The 19529-nt window shown below is 48.1% G+C and overlaps 1 protein-coding gene across 1 annotated transcript in view; it reads left to right on the top strand.

Annotated features, from left to right (window-relative positions):
- Positions 1-19529, top strand: part of AFF3 (AF4/FMR2 family member 3) — a 511596-nt gene that overhangs the window by 446538 nt on the left and 45529 nt on the right. The window contains exon 12 of the mRNA XM_040993806.1: positions 13476-13662. Coding sequence (XP_040849740.1) covers positions 13476-13662 — 187 coding nt within the window. The remainder of the gene's footprint in view (positions 1-13475; positions 13663-19529) is intronic.

Here is a 19529-nt window from a genome sequence, read left to right as displayed (position 1 = left end):
TACATATATTTATGATTTAAACATATAACATGATTTAAACACATATTTATACAAATATATGTATGTATATATTTTTTTTTACTTGAAAGTCAGAGTTACAGAGAGGGAGAGACAGAGAGAAATCTTCTATCCGCTGCTTTACTCCTCAAATAGCCACAACAGCTGAAGCTAAACCAGTCCAAAGCCAAGATCCAGTAGCATCTTTTGGGTCTCCCATGTGGGTGCAGGGGTACAAAGTATTAAGCCTTCCTTTACTGATTTCCCAGGCACATTAGCAGGGAGCTGGGTTGGAAATGGCACAGCTGGGACTTCAGCTGGCTCCCATAAGGGAAGCCAGACCCCAGGCAGAGACATAGCTCTCTAGGTCACCACACCAGCCCCACATGTGATCCTCTTAACAAGGGAAGCCTGCCTGGTGACACCATCACTTTTCTAGATGTCAGCTGTGTGTGGTGAGTGTAGCATGTGTCCAGTAGCCTAGAGCAGCAGGACCAGTGAAGAAAGCAGAAACAGCTCACCTCCCAGAATAGACCGCTGAGGCTCTGAATTGCCCAGTCGTGGAAGTGGCCCTCCTCGGGGCTTCCATTGATGTGCCTGCATGTCTTTGTTGTGTTTCTGCTTGTTCTAGCTGCAGTTGCTGTGGCCCATCTCTAGACACACGCTCTCAGCAGTTCTTTGAAAAGGCCCTTGTGAACAGGCCTCCCTGCAGAAACACCTGCATACTATTTCCCATGTTTGTCCTGAGAGTCCTCACCCAAGGAGCAAACCCGGCTTGGTTAACGACAGCTAACAAGATCACAGCTGGAGCTGCTGCAGCCACAGGCCTGTGCCTCCCGTGCTGCAATTTGGTTTCCATCAAAATCCTTTTCGCTCATCATCCCTAAGTCTGGTGTTCCTTGGTGAGATGCAAATGAAATCCCCCATGCTGTTGACATTCAACAGCTCACTGTTTTTGCATTAAACACAGGAGCAAAACGAAATTGGCTTGTTCAGGCAGAGGATGGGTGAGGAGGAGGAGGACGCGCAGGAGCCAAGCGTGACTTCAAACTCAGATCGAGGCATTGCTGTTTCCCTGAGCCCTGCAGCCTCCCTCGGGAGCTCTCTTTGACCTTGATCAATATCGGAGCTGTCCAGAGCTTGGCACAGAAGCAGCTAGATTTACAGAAATGAGGGAAATTGCTGGGGTTAGTATGTGAAAACTTGTTGGCTGTGTGACCTTGAGTGGGTCATGCCACGTCCTTTTTCTGGGGAACTGACCTCTCAGCTTACTTCCAGAGTACGCATTTGCCGATTCTATGAAATAACCAGCTAAGGATGCAGATCAGCCTGGTTAGGCTGTTGGAAGAGGTATTAGGTATTAAGAATTGAAGAGTGATATTAACCTCTCTTGACGGAGTACTTGATACATACATATGTATATACATATCTCTACATGTGCTGGGCACTACGCTGACAAAGTCATGAACATTTTCTCATTTAGACAATCTAGCAGTGCCCTTTGAAGTTGGCACCATTATTATCCCCTCTAATACCAGCAAGGCAGCTGAGGCCCAGGGAGATGAAGTGACTTCCAAGGTCACACAGCCAGCAAGCAGAGAAGGTCGAATGTGCTTCGGCATCTGTGATTCTGAAGCCGGCATCAGAGGGCAGTGTGATCTCAGCGCGCCTGACTGGGTTCAACAGGGCGGAGCCTTTACCCTACTTGACAAGAAGCGTTAGGAGCCCAGGTCCAGTGTCCGGCCTCTCTCCCCTGTACTCACCTGGTGTGCAGCCTTTCATGAGTCATTGGACCTCTCTGCTTTACGTCCTGTAAAGCACTTAACTGCAGCTCCTGTAGGCTTATTGTGAGGCTCGGAGGAGGAATGTACAAAGAAAAGGCTTTAAAAAAATTAGAAGAATTATCTAAATGTAAACACCTGTTAGTATTAAACGTAGGCAAGTCAGAACAGAGGACAAAAAAAATGTGGATTGATTGATCTACAGCAGGATTGAAAACGTTGCTACTGCCATGAGAATGTTTTTGCAAACTGTGCATGTAACAAGGGACTTGAATCCAGAATATTCAAAGAATATTGAGAGTCAACAATAAAAAAAATTTAAGCCAAAATCTAAATAGACTGTCTCCAAAGACGATATACAAATGGCTAATAAACACATGGCAGAATGCTCAGCAAGTGTTAAGTTGTTGAGGAGATGCAAATGAAGACCATAATGAGATGCCACCTCACACCCACTAAAATGGTTAGACTCAATAAGATGGAAATTAGCAAGTGCTGACAAATATGGAGACCCTTGTACAGGCCTAGTTGGAATGTGAATGGTGCAGCTTCTCTAGAAATCAGTGTCTCAGTTCTTCATCCGAGTGAAATACAGCACGGGAAGGGGTAGTTCCTCTCTAAGGTATATACAAAAAAAAGAAAACATCTGTCCACATAAAATGTGTACGTGACTGTTCATAGTAGTATTTATTCACATAAATGACTACAACAGTGGAAACAACCCACTGTCCCTCAACAAATGAATAAATAGAATGTGGCCGAGCCACACAATAGAATGAATCCAGTGGGTGCCATGACTCAAATATTGCTGCATTCCCTGGGCTCATGGAGGATCCAAGGCTATGCACAAAGACTCTTCTTATATGCACATACCTGCGCATATACCAGAGTCCCTCCTTGAGCCTGCACAGTGACTGCTTGGGGGAGTCCCCCAGGGCACACATCTCCCAGGGTTCCATATATATACATAAAGGTGTGTGCACATATCATCAGTCAGATGGCAAAGATGCAAGCTCACCTATATATACATATAGGTATATGTGGGTGAGTGTGGATATGAGACATGGTGTCTCAGACACATACCATGTTGCCTCCAAGCAGGCACATTAGCAGGAAGATGGGTCAGAAATGGAGCCAGGACTCAAACCCAGGCACTCCAGAAGAGAATGCAGACACTGCAGTGAGCTTAATTGAACCACTGTGCCGCAGTGTCCACCTTCACACAAACATTTGTTACCATGCTTGCCATGCAGACAGCAGTGTGGAACTGTATCCTGTCTAAAAAGCTTGAATGTCCAGCATTGTGACACACTAAGGTTAGGCCACCGCTTACAACGCCAGCATCTCATGTCAGAGTGTCAGTTTGACTCTCAGCTGCCAGGCTTCCAATCCAGCTGCCTGCTGATGTACCTGGGAGCATAGCTGACCACAGCCCAAATACCTGGGTCCCTGCCACCCATGTGGGAGACCAGGCTGCAGTTACAGCACCTGGATTGGGCCTGGCCCAACCCTGCCTGTTGAAGCCATCTGGGGAGTGGACTGGTGTATGGAAGATTCATTCTCTCTCTCTCTCTCTCTCTCTCTCTCTCTCCCTGCCTCCCCATCTCCATGTTTCTCTTTCCCTCTATCCCTCTCCCTCGTTCCCTCCCCCTTCACCTCTCTCTGTCAGTTTCTTCCTCCACCCCCTCTATAACTGTTCCTTTCAATAAAAAAAAAACCTTTAAAGCCTCCTCAAACTGAAAATATATACAAATAAGTTTAAGAGCTAAGTTTAATGAGTCCTGGGTGGCAGGATCACTAATGAGTCGATGTTGTAACATGCTCCTGTTGCTTAATGGTGCATGATGTCCTCCTCACAGGAGAGCCACCTGCTTCCAGGAGTGCCGTAGTGAAGCATAGAACTGAACATGGTGTCATAGGGATCCCAGGTGTGGAACCTCATAGGCTGCATCGCAGCCATACAGTCTGACATCTGGAAGGAAGCGGGTAGGGTTCAGAGGAAGCTTAGAGTTGCTCATTCTTCCAGCCCAGAATAGTCAGCATTTGGTGCATACCAAGTGGCAGAAAAGCAGTGTGTGGGGGAGGCTCCCTGCCCTCCCCCAACAGCTTCATGGTCACAGACAGACAGGTGTAGGACGTCGGAAGGGTAGAAGGTATCTTTGGAGCAGGTGAAATGAAGCATGGTCATGGTGACTCACCTGGGGAGATCTGTTCGTTGTGGGCAGCTGCAGTGTGAAAACCCCCTGGCACCTGGCATAACCCTCCTGACCGGTCCCCCCTGCCAAGCTCCAGTTTGGCTGAGGCCTCTGCCTTCTATTTCTCACATCCTTGGCTCCCCACATCCCCACCAGATGGCCATCGTTTCAGTCCGTCTCTGCCAGAGGAGTAATTAGCTTACCGGGTCTCCTGAGCTTTCTGATGAGTAGGCCCAGGTCACACAGCAGCTCCCATCCCAACTGTCAAGAAGAAAACTGTGTTGAGGCTTTTCAACTCAATGTTACCAGTGACACCACCTGGCTGCAAAGGGGACAAGTTAGCATCACCAGAAGGCAGGTGCTTTCTGGGTACCGTCTTGTCCAGTAGCAGTGAGGACACGAGGGACCTGCAGCTGCCCAGGCAAGTGGTGCCTCCCCCGCCCCCAGGGACAAGTTCAGGACAAGCCCCACAGCCTCCAGGGCTCTCACTCATCAGGACTCCATTACACGGTTGAGAGACCTGCTCCACCCATTCAAGAGGATGATCCATGGAAATAAGCCCTGTTTGGTTCAGAGAAGACACCACATGAAAACAGCTCTCCCTGTGGCCTTTATTATTATAGAAATAAGTATTTGAAACAGAAAATGTATCAACAAGCCCAGCACTAACTGGGAATTGAGGCATCTTTATACATTATTCTATTTCACCTTTATTCCTGAAATGTCTTTCTCCTTGGTTGGGCCACAAGTGTGTCTTGATTCAACTGCAAGTGACGCTTTGTTTCCAAAGGTGACCCAGAGTTCCAGCCATGGCTTTATTTTTTCTCTTGGTCTGTCTGGAGGAGACTGTCTCTCATCCATCCTAAAAAGAAAAGCTGATCGACCCAAACCTGGGACTGATCTGCAACAAAAAGGATTTGTTTCTGAGCACTTATCATCAGTCAGATGGCAAAGACACAAACTGTCTCAGGCCACCGAATGCTTTGGGGCTGTTGGAGCACATTTCTTGGGGGGCCGTGGCACCCCTCTGAGCTGGGAAAGCAGAGCCACAGATGCCTGGGTAGCCCATGGTGGCTCATTATCACCAGTGACATCTGACATCATAAAGGATAGAAGCCTTCCAGGGAAAAAAAAAAAGAAACTTTATCCAAGAAATGGCAAGGACCCCATGAGGGAGCACAGCTGCTCTGTGGTATCAAACTGACAGCCAAGCCTCATGTCCCAGAACCCTTAATAAAGTGAGTGTGGGGCATTCACACCCCCTTCCCCAGTAGGACCCTGGGAGAGGGACCAGCAGCATCTCTGGAATCTGTGGAATTTCAGATGCTGAGGCAGCATCAGCAGTGAACAGAGGTGGGCTTTGTAATGTAAATTTATGGGCCTCCTGTGTGCCTGAGTTTTCTCCTGATAACTGGTAGGTTCTGTCCATTTTTAAACTCCCATAAATCCAGAAGAAGGTTTCAGGTCCTCTGGAATGTGCACAGTGCTGCATTTATCTTCTTTGTGGTCTTCATTCCTTCTCCAGGCCATTTCCCCAGTCCAGTGCTCTTCCAGTGCAGTGGCAGTGCACTCTACCACCTGCCTCTCCTTCTCCCTCTTGCTTATCCTCTCACAGGAGCTCTCAGGGCCCCCTTCTGGCCGAAGCATGTATTGCCTCAAGTTTGCATGCATGCTAAGCTCCAGCCCCGTCTCCTGCTGATTTTGAGACCCGAGGGTTAGGTTTAATCCCTCTTTAAGTGCCATCTCTTACTGAAAAGCAGGCTTACCAATATGTGTTCACCCAGGAAGAATGAAAATGCATCATGACAGCCTATTCAGAAAGTGAGGAAAACGCAGCTTAACAAACATGATCTGCAATCACAGTTATCCTCAGAGGCAAACAGTAGTCACAGGTGCTCCCATGGCTGGGAAAGAATAAACACTGAACTGAGCCTTCTTCTCAGGAAGACTGCAGAAGAATTGGCAAGTCGATCTGCTTAGGTCAGAGAAAGCAAACGCGGAAGAATGTTAGGATTCTATCAATATCAAGATTGTTCCTTTGAAAATGAAACAAACCAACGTTGGGCAGATATGAAGAAGAAAATGGAAGAGGAAGCTTGGAATGAGGCAAATAATAAACCTATCATAGTGTTTAATAAGAAAAGATTATGTATTTTTCTGATCATAGACACTGTAAATTGCGTAGCAGCCAGGGGACATAATACAAATTTTCAAACTTGAGAAAAGAAGAAATGTTCTGAAAGGGCCTGGCTCTTGGCCCAGGCATCCACCACCGTTAGCTGCGCTCTCATCCTGGATCCAGCTGCCTGGTTTCCGGTCCTGGTTCTGTCAAGTCTTCTCCAGTTTTCTGCCTGAGTGTACCTGGGGAGGCAGCCAGTGATGGCACAAGTGCCAGGGTTCCTATCACCCACATGGGAGACCTGGTTGGATTTTACACTCTGCAAACTTTGCGGGAACTCTGTAAAAAAAAAAAAAGGTTATTCTATTTATTCTGCTAAAAATTACTCTAAAAAGGTAAAGTAATTGTTAGTTATTTAAAACAGTTTACAGTTCTAGTTCTAGTTCATATGATATTATGATATTTTACGCGCAGCTAATTCCCACAACCTGGTTCTTTACCGTGAGCTGAAAACACCAGATGCAACGAAGCATCTTAGGAGGTTTATTCCAGCGGGGCAGGAACAGGGTGGAGGTAGTGGAGATCAGAAAAGGGGAAAGGAGGCTGGAAGAAGAGAAGAGAAAGAGCAGAGCAGAGAAACAGAGCCGTACCTGGGGGCCTTTTTGTCTGCCTGGCGTGTGGGGTGGGGATTGGAAGGGATTGAGGGCAGGCTCCAGGGGATTGGCAACTGCAGGTGAATACCTAGGGATGATTGGTGAGTGGGCAGGGTTGGGGAACAGGGCTGGAAGATTGGGGGTGGGATTCTCAGGTGGAATGCCAGGTTACATCTGATTGGTGGATGGCTAGACCAGCATGAATTTCGTGAGCTGTGAGGAAGAGGAAAATGGCACCAGGTCCAGGGTGCGATATTCGAATAACTCCTTAAAGTAGTATATCAAGTTCACCAGGAAGTATGGACACTTTCTCAAACTCCTAAATACTGACAAACAAAAATCTGTGACACACTGATAGAATGTCCTTCCACAATCAAGTAGATGTAGAAAGGGTGACACACATTCTGCTGTTGAAGTTACAGGGAAATGTCTAGACGTGTTACCCAGAAGGACAGTGTTGTGGCACAGTGTGTTAAGCCACCACTTGCGATGGCAGCATCCAGGGTAAGTTCAGGTCTGAGCTGCTCCAGTTCTGCTCCAGCTCCCCGCTTATAGATTTGGGAAAGCAATGAAAGATGGCCCAAGTGCTTATACCCTCGGAAGCCACGTGAGAGACCTGGGAAAGAGAACATGCATGTACCTTGTGCGTTTAGATTGGATCTTCCGCTGGTAGAGCAAAAGGCGTAATGTCAGGACTGAGGCAAAAGTTGCTCAAACAGCAAAGCCAGCTTGCTAAAAGGCTTGATCAGTTCCTCTTGGGCATCACGCAAAGCCCATTTCCTCACAGATAGCCCAAGAGAAACTTTCACTCTCTAAGCCTAACATTGAAAATAGCCACCTTTGTATACAGCTTTGTTATACAGCTTCATTTCCTGGGAGAAATTCTCCTCTCAAAGCCAAGTGTGTGCTTGCTGACAGATGCCTTTCAGCTCTGCTTGCATCCTTTTGAAATCTGAGCTTAATCCCCATAATAAGTGGTTTTTCAGTGGGTGGGTTGAATGCCTCGTTTGACCAGGTGGTAAAAGACAAAGGCTGGAGCAGGGACCTGCAGGGTTGCTTCACTCAGCGGCTTTTCATACTCTTAACCAGAGCTGGAGACTGGAGACGCGGGTCCTTTCTGTTTGCTCCTATTCTGGTCTCTCCAGAGCATGCAACTGAAATCTCAACTTGGCACCTGGGAAGGTTGCACCAGATGACCCTTGGGCCCTGTCCCTTACCTGGGAAAGCCAGGTAGAATTTCAAACTCCTGGATTCAGACTGGCACAGCCCCAGCTGTGGGTTTGAGGCATCTGGGGAGTGAACCAGTGGTGGCTGGATTTCTGTCTCTTCCTTTTCTCTATGTTAACTCTATCTTTCAAATAAATAAATAAATCTTCGGGTGGAGTGTGGGGAGGTGGAAGCAGTACCATGCATACAGAAAAAAATAATTAAACATTGTTCAATGTTTAAATGCAGTAAGTAAATTAATTAAAGTAAAAAGGTGAAAAATACTTAATCACAAGGAAAAAGGTTGTATTAGATAGTATCAGATATGGTTAACTTCAGAGTAAAGCAAGTTATTAGGGAGTCATGGGAGCACTTGTTAATGGTAAAAGGCTTAGTCCCCCAAGAAGACAGGCCTGTGGTGTGGGAGGCAGATGTCCCGAGTGGCCATTTACTGCAGCTCCAACGGCCTACCTGTCGACCCTCATTCACCATCACTGTTAGGCATTTGTTTGCCTAACGCCTGAAAACTTACTCATGTTACTCACCTGGCCCCTGCGTGTTTTCGTCTTTCAATCTGTTCTGTAGATGGTAGCTTTCTATGGTAATCAGTTTTAATGAAATTCTGGGGATCCCAAAGCAACAGCTTTTCTGTTGTGTTTTATTTTTGTTTTAGTATATATCTGTAAGCCTGGATACTTTAAAAAGTTTCTGGAAAATCTGAATTAAAAGATGAGTTTATTTCGATGCAGATTTCCCATCCATGCATGGTTTTTTCATAATACACATTTTTTTATGAACTTGAAAATCCTGAATGGATATGGGTACCAACATTTTTTGTGTAGCACTAACCTTTAATTTCATTTCCATTGACTTTTTGCAGTCTCCTCGTGTGAGCTGTTTCATAGTATGGCAAGATGCACGGCTTCTACGCTCTCTCAAGGGGTTTTTCTTTTACATATTCAGTCAGCATTTGTTGACAGTCCCTTGGTGCCCAGGCCCTCTGCTAGCCTGGAGATGACCTTTCATGATCTTTAGGGTGATTTTTGTTTCTAATATAATAAGAACTACAATAGCAAAATGTGCAGGTGCTGGAGGAACTAGGGTGGGAAGATGTCAGTTGAAGGGAAACTTTGTAGAGTTGAGTCACATTGTGACCCAGTCTTAGCAGAGCGAGCAAGAGATAGTGGTCACCACAAAGATGAAGGACAAGGCTTGCTCAGTAGCCTGTACGGAGGTCCCTGGTTCTGAGCAGCCACAGCCAGGGGTGAAGATGATGGGAAGTGTGTCATGAGTGAAGTTCAGGGACCTTTATGTGCTGAACCTGGAAATCTCATGGAGCCAACCCACAAAAAGTGTTGAAAGCCTGATTTTATAAAGAAACGGTTCCTGGAGTTGGGATCACAGACAGAAGCATTTCAACATAAAACCCTCAGTCCTCTCATTCTGTTTCTTAGAAAAGAATCCTGGCCACAGTGAACCTCTTCAAGCCAGCTGTTGCATTTTTGCTTCGCAAAGTGCCTTTCTGGTTTGTATTGATGCTATTAGTCAAAGAGTGCTGTCTCAGAGAACTGAAGGTCATTTGGACATCATTGGTCTTTGGCGCTAGGTATTCAAGGCAGTGCTATGGGCTGCATATCATAGACTGGGCAGCACCACCGCCGACCAGTCAGGGAGCTTGTCTCCAAGTTAGCTGTCAGTTACAAGTTCATGGACAACATTGGGTATTCAAGTAGGTCCCGCAATACACTTGGCAAGCAGGAGCACCCTTGGCTGGCAGATCCAGCATCTGTCATTTCCGTTCCAGATCTCTTCTTTCATGGTCTATATTCAGATGTAGCCTGGGCCAAATTCTGAAAGGAATGTGGTATCACACACAAATCATTAAGACTCCACATCAAGCTGGCCCTCTCCCAGATGTGGAAGTCTTTGAAGGATCTGAGTCCTGACCACTCAAAACCAGCAGAGCATCTCATCAACTCCAAAACACAAGATCTAAATAAGCTGTGTATAAGGGAACTATGTATAAATGATAACAGATACAATTTAGGACATGTGTAAAGAAAATTCTTTGAAAAGAAGAGCTTTTAGAACACAAGAGGGCCTAATTAGAAAAACAACTATACCCTCCTTGAAAGATTGTCTGTTTTCATTGAACTCCAAAACTCGGTGCCTGAGTAGCCTCTTTTTTCCATTTATGTTTCATTCTGTAATCACAAGACAACTTCTATTGGTGCCAAACACTGTTCTGTAAGCTCTCATAACCAGAGGATACCTATTCACGACTTCAGGAACACACATGCAGTCACTGGCACCATATTCATGGGACCCAAGAACTTGGTAGGCAGTGTTTTGAGAACTGTCCACACTGTGCCATCATTTCGGGAGTATATGTCACCACTTCCAAGGAAATTCCATGTAGTTCATTTTCCAGCATCATTGAGATGTTACGACACTAACGTTTTTTGCTGGCAGTGTAAAATCTATAAAGCTCACACTCTGCTTGCAGGAAGGTCTTCAGAGTAGCTCCAGTCATTCCTATGAGCCTTCCGGGCTGAACTGAGCCTACCCACACCACCCTCGTTTTAAATACTCATCTGTGGGCCTGGCGCAGTAACCTGGTGACTTAAGTCCTACCTTGCATGTGCTGGGATCCCATATGGCACCAGTTCTAATCCCAGAAGCCCCGCTTCCCATCCAACTCCCTGCTTGTGGCCTGGGAAAGCAGTCAAGGATGGCCCAAAGCTTTGGGATCCTGCGCCCATGTGGGAGACCCGGAGGAAGCTCCTGGTTCCTGGCTTCAGATTAGCTCAGCTCCAGCTGTTGGTGCCACTTGGGGAGTGACTGAGCGGATAGAAGATCTTACTCTCTTTCTTTCCTCCTCTGTGTATACCTGACATTCTAATAAAACATAAATAAATATTAAAAACAAAAAACAAATTAGGAAATGTAAGCCCCACATATCTATTAAAAAATAAAATAAATTATCATCTGCAGGAGGATCTGCCCTATCTTCCTCACCTTGTTTGTACTGTCCTCTCCGTGACAGCTACTGGAACAGAGCAGCTGCTCGCATCACAACAGGGCAGCCATGATGCTGAGGCCAGAAAGACCAGTTGTTAGGACTAGCTGCATGAGGGGGTAAGGGGAATGACTCCCTTGCCCCAGACTACCGATGGGCCTGCCCCATTCCTGACACGGATCATTTCTGCCCTCCTCTCCCTCCCTGCTCTGTTGAAATGCGGGGATCTCCCCTTGGTTTGCTAAGAGGTTAAATCCTGAGAAGCACATCCTCCGTTGAAACTAGGCCAAGTGGTACAACTAACCCACTGGTCACTCCAGCTGAGCGGCACAATGCAGTGCAGGGGCGTGGGTGGCTTCCCTCCATGTCCACAGCGCTGTGGACTGCCAGCTCCATGCCCCACACAGGAGAACCAGACGCCATGGCTCGGCACTGGCCTGGGAAAGACACAAGCACAGTTTCTATTGAATCACATCTCTCTTACAGCGTTATGATGTTAAAAAAATCATGGCAGAATCCATCTGCATATTCATGGGCCTCTCTACTCTGAATAAGCAGAGCATGAGGGAAAACCCTCAATTCTTGGCTTGCTTTCAGCTCTTTTAAAAATAAATAATGATTATCCCTGTAAAACTGTCATTTTAAGTTAGTTTCCTAATCTCATGAAGGAAAACAGCAGGGCGAAGGACTGGTCTGTCAGTCTTGGGCGGAGACTGGCACATCTCATTCCTCCCAGACAGCAGGCACCAAGGGAAGCCAACACAGACACAAGTTCATGGCCGTTTCCCCAGAAACAAAAGTGCCACCTTTCCAAAGACAACGTGTCACTCTGTGGTGCAGGCCACTAGAGTGCCATGTGCACTGCCGCCTCTGCCGTCCACCTAGACCCCAGGGGGACCTGCACAGCCAACAGCTGGGGCTCTTTGTTGTGTGGATAATGGCAAGTGGGATGTCCATGGGACCTCCTCAGTGCTCATGGAGGGAGCTGGTTGTCCCTTCCCTACCTCAAGCTCAGGGATTCCCCACTCAATCCCAGACACTAGCAGGGCCTGGCAGTGAAGCCTCTGGAGCCCAGGCAGGCAATGTGTGCAGATATTGCCTGCCACTGAAGAATTGTTTTCAATGATCAGTATGGACCATGACATCGATCTGATCTGGAGAGGTGAAAACTTTTATGGATGCTTTGTGCAAACTCCCGTTATCCCTAACCTTGCTGTTCCAAAAGGTGCTTTCCGTGTGGGATTTCTCACAAGATTATTTTTTGTCTTGGAGTTTTTACAGGAGAAACAAGGTTTCAAATCCTGCTCCCCCTGAACCTGCCTCCCACCCCTATTCTCTAGACATATAAGAGTCTCCTCGAGCAAAGCGCTCACCCAAGGTGTAAGGACGGGGGAGGGTGGTCCTTTACCTTGTCCAGGCTGCTTTACACAGGATATGGTAAACCTTCACGGGCTGCACAGCCTCTGACTTTGACTTACAAATCATCTGTCCCGTGGAGGGCGTGCTCACTGTTGCCAGCAGAGAGCAGGTATCAGCTGACTCGGCCTAAAAACCTAAATAAATAAAGGTGACCAGCATGTTGTGGGTTTAGAGCTTGATCTCAAAAAGAACATCTTCAGTTCCCATTCAGTCAGTGAAGGACTTGATTAATGTTGAATACTGTAAGTCCTGTGATCACTTTCTTGACCCAGACACCTTGTGGGTGGATGTGAGCTATTTGATCATTGGGTGGTTGGTTAATTATGATTAGAAAACAGCATCATTTCTCACGGGTGACCATCTTAAACATCAGGTGTCAACTTGAAATGCTGTTTCTCGGATTCGCTGGGCTGGGGTTGAATCTCAAAGTCTGGAATGAACAGCGAAGGTGTCGGTGAAGGAACTTACATTCCATGGAAAGTACCTATTCACACAGCAGGCCATCTCCCATGGTGGCTCCCACACTCACCTCCATGAGTTGGAAAAGAATAGGAGTAAAACATTAACTCTGATGGCCCCGTGGGTGCTAGTACTTGCCAGCACGCCACAGAAGCTCAGACCAGCCACCCTTCCCTGCCCCAGCAGGCTTCTTCCTGAGACCTACCACCCACGGTTTTTTCCTGGGGCAGAAGTAAAACCAACATTGATGTCCCACTTTTGCAAATATTTCCAGCATTTTGGATTCCCTTGTGTTTAGAAGGGAATTGGGGATATGCTTGCAACACCATTCCCAGCAGCAACTTGGGGACAGCGGTCGTATACAGCAACAGAATCTCTTCCAAGGGGGCCACACACATATACAGCTCATGCCTGGCTCCTGTGGGACAGCAGTTGGTTCCTGGTTTTGTTTGCAGCTGTAATTTGTTTCAGACCTGTAGGATGCCCTGGGCCTTGCCAGGGACGCTGGAGGTCCAGCTCCTGGTTGACAGATGTATAAGTGGTCTGCTTGCTGCCAGGAGTGTCTACCCGTTCGCTCACTTGGCCTTCCTTCTCTTTGCTTCCCTGGGGGCCCGTGCGGGCTGGCAGCACCACGGTCCAACAGAGCAGTTGCAGAGCCTCCGTGCCTTCCAGCAAGGGCAGCAGCAGTGGCAGCAGCAGCGGTAGCAGCAGCTCCTCCAGCGACTCGGAGAGCAGCTCTGGATCCGACTCGGAGACAGAGAGCAGTTCCAGCGAGAGCGAGGGCAGCAAGGCCGCCCACTACTCCAGCCCCGAGGTAAGCTCCAAAAGCCCACCAGCCTCGTGCCCCTGCCTTTGGGCTTCGTGGGGCACTAGGGACCCTGTTTGCCCTTCCGTTTCCCCTCCTGTCTGCCCATTTCCTAACAACACAGCCTCCTTGGAAGTTTGGGTAACATCATCTTTCATGGTCCCCAAACTTAGACCAGAAATCCCAGCCTGTGCTGTGACCATCACTGACAGGAAATAACCTGTGGGTCAGCCAAGGATGTGGGAGACAGGGCCATCCACTGCCTGGCCTCTGTCCATCACAGGGGAAGGGCTGTAGGGATCAGACATGGTAAAACCCTTACCTTTTTGCAATTTGTTATGGATCAGAAGAACTGGAGCTGTAAATATTCACAGACTGTATTTTCTCTATGAAAGCCCAAAAAGGGAAGACCCACAGATAATAATCTAGCTGTTTATAGGAATGATGAGTATCCATGTAGGAGATATTGGTGCCTCATCTAAAACCATTGTCACCCCCAGCCCCTGGCTGCAGAGCAGCCTGATTGCTACAGAAAACGTGGGGTAGTTGCTTCCTGAGGGCGTTTGTGGTTGGCATTGCCATGGTGTGGGCCATTTGCTTTCTCATGTATGTACTCACACGTGTGCTGAACGTGTTGGGAACCAGTTCTTGAAAGGCTGTGACATGAGACAATGATGCACTTAAAGGCTTGTTTGCGCTTCCAGCTTTTCCCCTCCATCCGCTCTTCTGCTTCTTCTCTCCTCTCTCCCCTCTCTCTGAGGAGAAGGCCCTTAGCATCAACCTGTGAAAGTCATAGGTCACAGATGGATGTAACCTTTTCCCAGAAGGTATATTGTCATTCTTCTTCTTCATTTCCTCCATCCAGGTACTCATTCACTGTTCAGGCAACAAATATTTTCTACATAGTAGACACAGACGCAGGGCTAGGCTGTGGATAGAGTAGTTAAATGATGGGAGATATTCCTGTCTTCACAAAGCTGCCATTCTAATGGAGATTATTGGAGGCACACCAACAAAAACACAGGTTTAAGATGTGGGTGTTTGGCCTAGCACTTAGGATGACTCTGTCCCTCAGGTGCCTGAGTCTGAGTCCTGGCTCGGCTTCTGTCTGCTGCTTCCACTACTGCACACCCTGAGAAGCAGTGGTGATGTTTCTGGCCACCCATATGGAGCCCCTAGATCAGTTCCCAGGTTTATCCACTGTACCACAATGCCCACCCCCTCTAAAAGAAAAAAGTGTAGGAGTTACATAAAATCACTCAGAGTGAGACAGGCCTATCTAAAGTCTGATTTATGCTACAATTTCTTAAAAAAAAAAAAAACCTCCAGAATATTTAGTTATACTAAATATTTGGACAGTGCTCAATCCAGGTGCAGGGGATGGATAAGAGCATTGCACGTCTGTGAAGTGTACCCTGTCCAGGCTATCCTTCATGAGCACTGAGTTGTTTCCACGTTGCAGTGTGACTCTGAGAGCTCCTACCTCAGCTCAGAGCTTGCCTGGAGCTACGCAGTGGCCAAGTGTTTGAAGCAAAATCCATCTTCAGGTTGCTGAGATCCTTCTCAAGCCTTGAGCTCCCGGGACCGCAGAAAGGAGCCCTCTTGACTTTTCTTCAAAAGCTGTCAGTACCCCTCCACACTCAGGAGATGGAGCAGCCTGAATCCATGGAAGGAGCCTGGGGGAGGCCGAGCCATCCAAGGCCATGAGCCCATCAGTCGCTTACATCTCAGTGCAAAAGCAACAAGCACTGTGTCAACTACACAGCCTGTCCCTTCTCTGCTGGAGAGGACTGCTGGTACCTGAGTGGAAGCAGGCTCCTTTAACATTTTCCCCAAGGTCCATGTGCCAATGCCCATTTGCAGACTGTACATTGTGAGGACAGGCAGTAGCATGACCGCCACAGTGCACCTGTTTCTCCACGACAGAGCTGGAACCCCACAGGACAATGGCGCTCCCAATAGCCACTCACCTTACACTCTGCTGCTCAGACTGGGTGGAACTGCTTCGAAGCCAGGCATTCTTGGCCCTCACTTCCCTCTTCTGAACCACCCTGGAATGGGAGTAGAAAAAGGTGCTCATGGTTTTCCGAGGGCAGTATACCCCACTGTCCCCTTACTTACATGTACCCCAGTGTGCTAAGCATCAGAAAAGTACCTGAGTTGAGCCTGTATGAACTCTATTTCATAGCTGTGGTTGTCGAGAACCACATCATTGTACATGAATGGCCATAGTATCGTGTCTTCATCAGCATTCCATCACTAACACAATATCTGCGGTAGCCTGGCTTTATAAGGCAAAGCAGTCTGTTCGGGTTCACTGGTTATTCAAAGTCCAAGCTCAGTGGATATACCCATTGGTTTGGCCTCTGCAGATGGTACTCCTGTAGGCAGAATCCCATGGTAGCACAGGGTGTCCCATGACAAGAGCACTGACATCATGACAAGAGCACTGACATCTGCCTGTGTTTGTGTGTTCTCAAAGCCATCAGGTATGGGGCCACCACTCTAATGGCCCAATCTGGTTACTCACCAAACTTCCCACTTCTAAACCTCATAAATAGATTAAGCTTCCACTGACTGCCTTGGTACCAACTTTGGGGACCAGGTCCCTGAGTTCAAGGGGACAGATACTCAAACCACAGGTGTGGCAGTGCTATATTCTCAAGCCAGCATAGAAAAGACTTTCTGTAAACAACACTCTCTCCCCCCCCACAAAAAAAGAAAAAAAACTTTTTTGATTGATTAATTGGTTTGGAAGGCAGAGAGACTGAGATGTTCACTCTCTAAATAAATGGTCACTATGCCCTGGCTTAGGCAAGGAAAGCAGGAACTCCATCCGGGGCTCCCACATGGGTGGAAGGGGTCCATCTACATGGGCCACCATCATCTGCTGCCTTTGCAAGGGCATTAACAGGGAGCTGAACAAGAAACACAGCAGCCAGGCTTCAAACTGGAGCTCCTAGTACCCCAAGCCACAACTCAATTCACTGTGCCACAATGCCAGTTCCCTTAAATGACATTCCATGGCTGCAGATCCCTTCCCTGCAGCCTGAGGTCAGCTTGGCTGTTCTCAGCCCAGTATGTTTCCTCTGAGTTTGAGCTTCTTTCCTGGCATAGCAGGGCATCTTCCCCATGGAAATTTCCTTTCAGCTAGCACTCTCCCTCACCCAGGGTTGCCCAGATGTGGGTCCTGTCATGTCATTTCTAGGAGGCCTGAGACAAACAGGGTTGGCCCCATTCCTTTACATTTGTCTCCCAGCCCTGGCTGTGGATCATGGAAATGGTTTCCACCTTTCTGTATGGCATGGCATGTATGAACCCAGAGTGTGTTTTGGAAAGTGCTGTCCCAGTTCATTCTTGAGACACCTCATTAGTTAGGCACCTGTGGTATGCACAGCAGTGGGTGTGGGGAAGAGATGGATCAAGAGGGAACCACCATGTGTGGTAGCGCGTGACTACAGCAGAGGAGGGAATCATGGCTGAGAAGGTAGAGCTGCATGCTGGCAAACGGCTGGAGATAGCAGACAGAAGCCTCGGGTGGACTGCTCAGGGGGCCTGCAGAGAGCCTGTGGACTGGGCTCTGAAGCCTGATTTTCCCCCTTCTCTGCCACCCAACTCTTACCATTTCAGCTTTCTTAGCTACTGTCTCCTCATCCCCCAGCATGACAGCTGTCCCCGTGCTGCCTAATGATACTGATAGGCATGGCGGCTTGCCATGAGCTGCTAGGGAGAGTTGCTACAGTCTGTGCCCCCACAAAGCCAGTGTAGATACCGTGAAGGGCACAAAGGAAATGGAGCCCTAGTCATCTAAAGAGGTGTCTTTGTTGAAGACACAAGGCATCTACCCTTGAAACAAATGTGAACTTGAGAGAAGTTAATGCCACTGAGTCACGAGAGGGCAGCAGGCATTGTAGAAAGGGTTTCCCCAAAGCTGATATAATTCTGTCCTTTGGGTTGATGCCTGATGTTTCCCAAAGGAATGAGAATCCTCATGACGCCATACACCAAAACATAGCGGGTGATTGGATTATGTCACCATGCAGAGAGCTTGGTGTTGAACGTATAGACAAGTGTGTATGAGCCTTAATGGAGTCTAGTGGCTCTGCCCTTTAACCTCTCTGAGCCTCGTCAGCACATCAGATAACCTCTTACCTGTAGAGAGAAAGGCAGACAATCTTTGTGCAGTGGGAGGCAGACTGGAGGTATTCTAACAATGAAGGAGCTTTGCCCAGAAGTGGAGATAGTGGCCCTCCAAAGCCTGACCCCAGGAACTTGGAATCCATTGACGAGGCAACAGAAAGCTAACTGTGGCTCCCGGAGAGAGGGACTGTGATTTAGTGATGTGTTGAGAACCCTGCTGCAGACTGATTTCTCAGGCTGGAACGTGCAGGAGAACCGGCCCTTGAGCACAGCAGGCACCAGGGCATGTGCTCAGTGGACTCAGTGCTGCCCTTCACTGTGCACGGTCCTGCTACAAAGCTTGCATGCCAACCTCCCTGCATGCACATTTGCTGGGGATCCTGTATCCTCTCACACAGGAGTCTTGAGTTGTGGAAGGCTCAGGATGGGGAAGGCACCAGTCTTACATATAGCAGCAGCAACAGCAGCAGGACCCTGTGACCACTGGGCTGTGCCATAGGGGTACATGCCTCTTCCGGTGTGTACATGTGAGAGGCACCTTCAGCTCGCATCCCTGCTTAACAGTCCTGGGTGCCCAGGGCAGCAGAGGCACAGCTGAGGGCACTGCCAGTGCTTAGTGAGAGAAGATGGGAGGCAGATGAACTCAGGAGTCACCCATTTTGCCATCAAAGCCCTTTGCAGGCATTGTGAGGCAGGTGAGGACTCCCACCATCCCAGCATTCACAAGAAGATGCCTGGAGTCTACTCTTCTGCCTTCTCTGCCTCAGCAGGGCATCCACCACCACAGCCTGTGCCCGGCAGGTAACCTCCACAGACTGCCGTTCTTCCCTTTCTCTGGAGCAGGCAATCGAAAGCAAGGTCACAATGCACCTTAAAACTCAGGGCTGTGAGGAAGATCTTTCTGTTGTTTGGCCTTTTCTTCAGGAGCCCAGGTTCTTTCAGTGGCATAAAAACAGAGACTGGTACTGTGGCATGGCTGGTTAGACTGCCACCTGCAATGCCAGCATCCCATATGGGCACCTGTTAGAGTTCTGGCTGCGCCTCTTCGGATCCAGCTCCCTGCTTATGAACCTGGGAAAGCATCCAAAGATGGCTCAAGTTCTTGGGCCTCTGTACCAGCATGGCGGACCCAGCTGAAGCCCCTGGCTTCAGCCCAGCCCAACCCTGGCTATTGCAACTATCTGGGCATTGAGGCAGCAGATAAAAGATTCTCTTTCTCTCTCCCCCTCCTCTCTCTCCACCCCCAATCTCTATTTGTTTCTGTCCTCTCTTTCTGTAACTCTGCCTTTTGAAGGACTACATCCTAAACAAAAAAAAAGAAAAAAGAAAAAAGAAAGAAAGAAAGAAAGAAAGAAAGAAAGAAAGAAAGAAAGAAAGAAAGAAAGAAAGAAAGAAAGAAAGAAAGAAAGAAAGAAAGAAAGAGTAAGTAAGTAAGTTAGTTAGTTAAGCCCAGGACCCCAGCTGTGCCCATGTTTCAGAGTGCGGCTCCTGCATCCCCATAGCCCCAGGAGAAGGGCCTCAGGTTCTTATTCTGGCCTCTGAAATCTTGGCCCTCCAAGACCCTGGACACTCAAGCTGCTGTCTTCTCTAGGGTGTCCCCTGTCCAGGCCACTCACCAGGACATCCACAGAGCTAGCTCTGGTGGCCTGCCCCCATACTCTGTGACCACTGCCTCTGGCCCTATCTCATCTCCCTGTTTCCTTGAACTATGGCCCAGACTCTTGCAGACTCTGCCA

Source organism: Ochotona curzoniae, unplaced genomic scaffold (genome assembly GCF_017591425.1).
Source record: "Ochotona curzoniae isolate NIBS_2020 unplaced genomic scaffold, NIBS_Ocur_1.0 contig_883, whole genome shotgun sequence".
NCBI classification, from domain to species: Eukaryota; Metazoa; Chordata; class Mammalia; order Lagomorpha; family Ochotonidae; genus Ochotona; species Ochotona curzoniae.
This window is presented reverse-complemented; position numbering and strand designations above follow the sequence as displayed.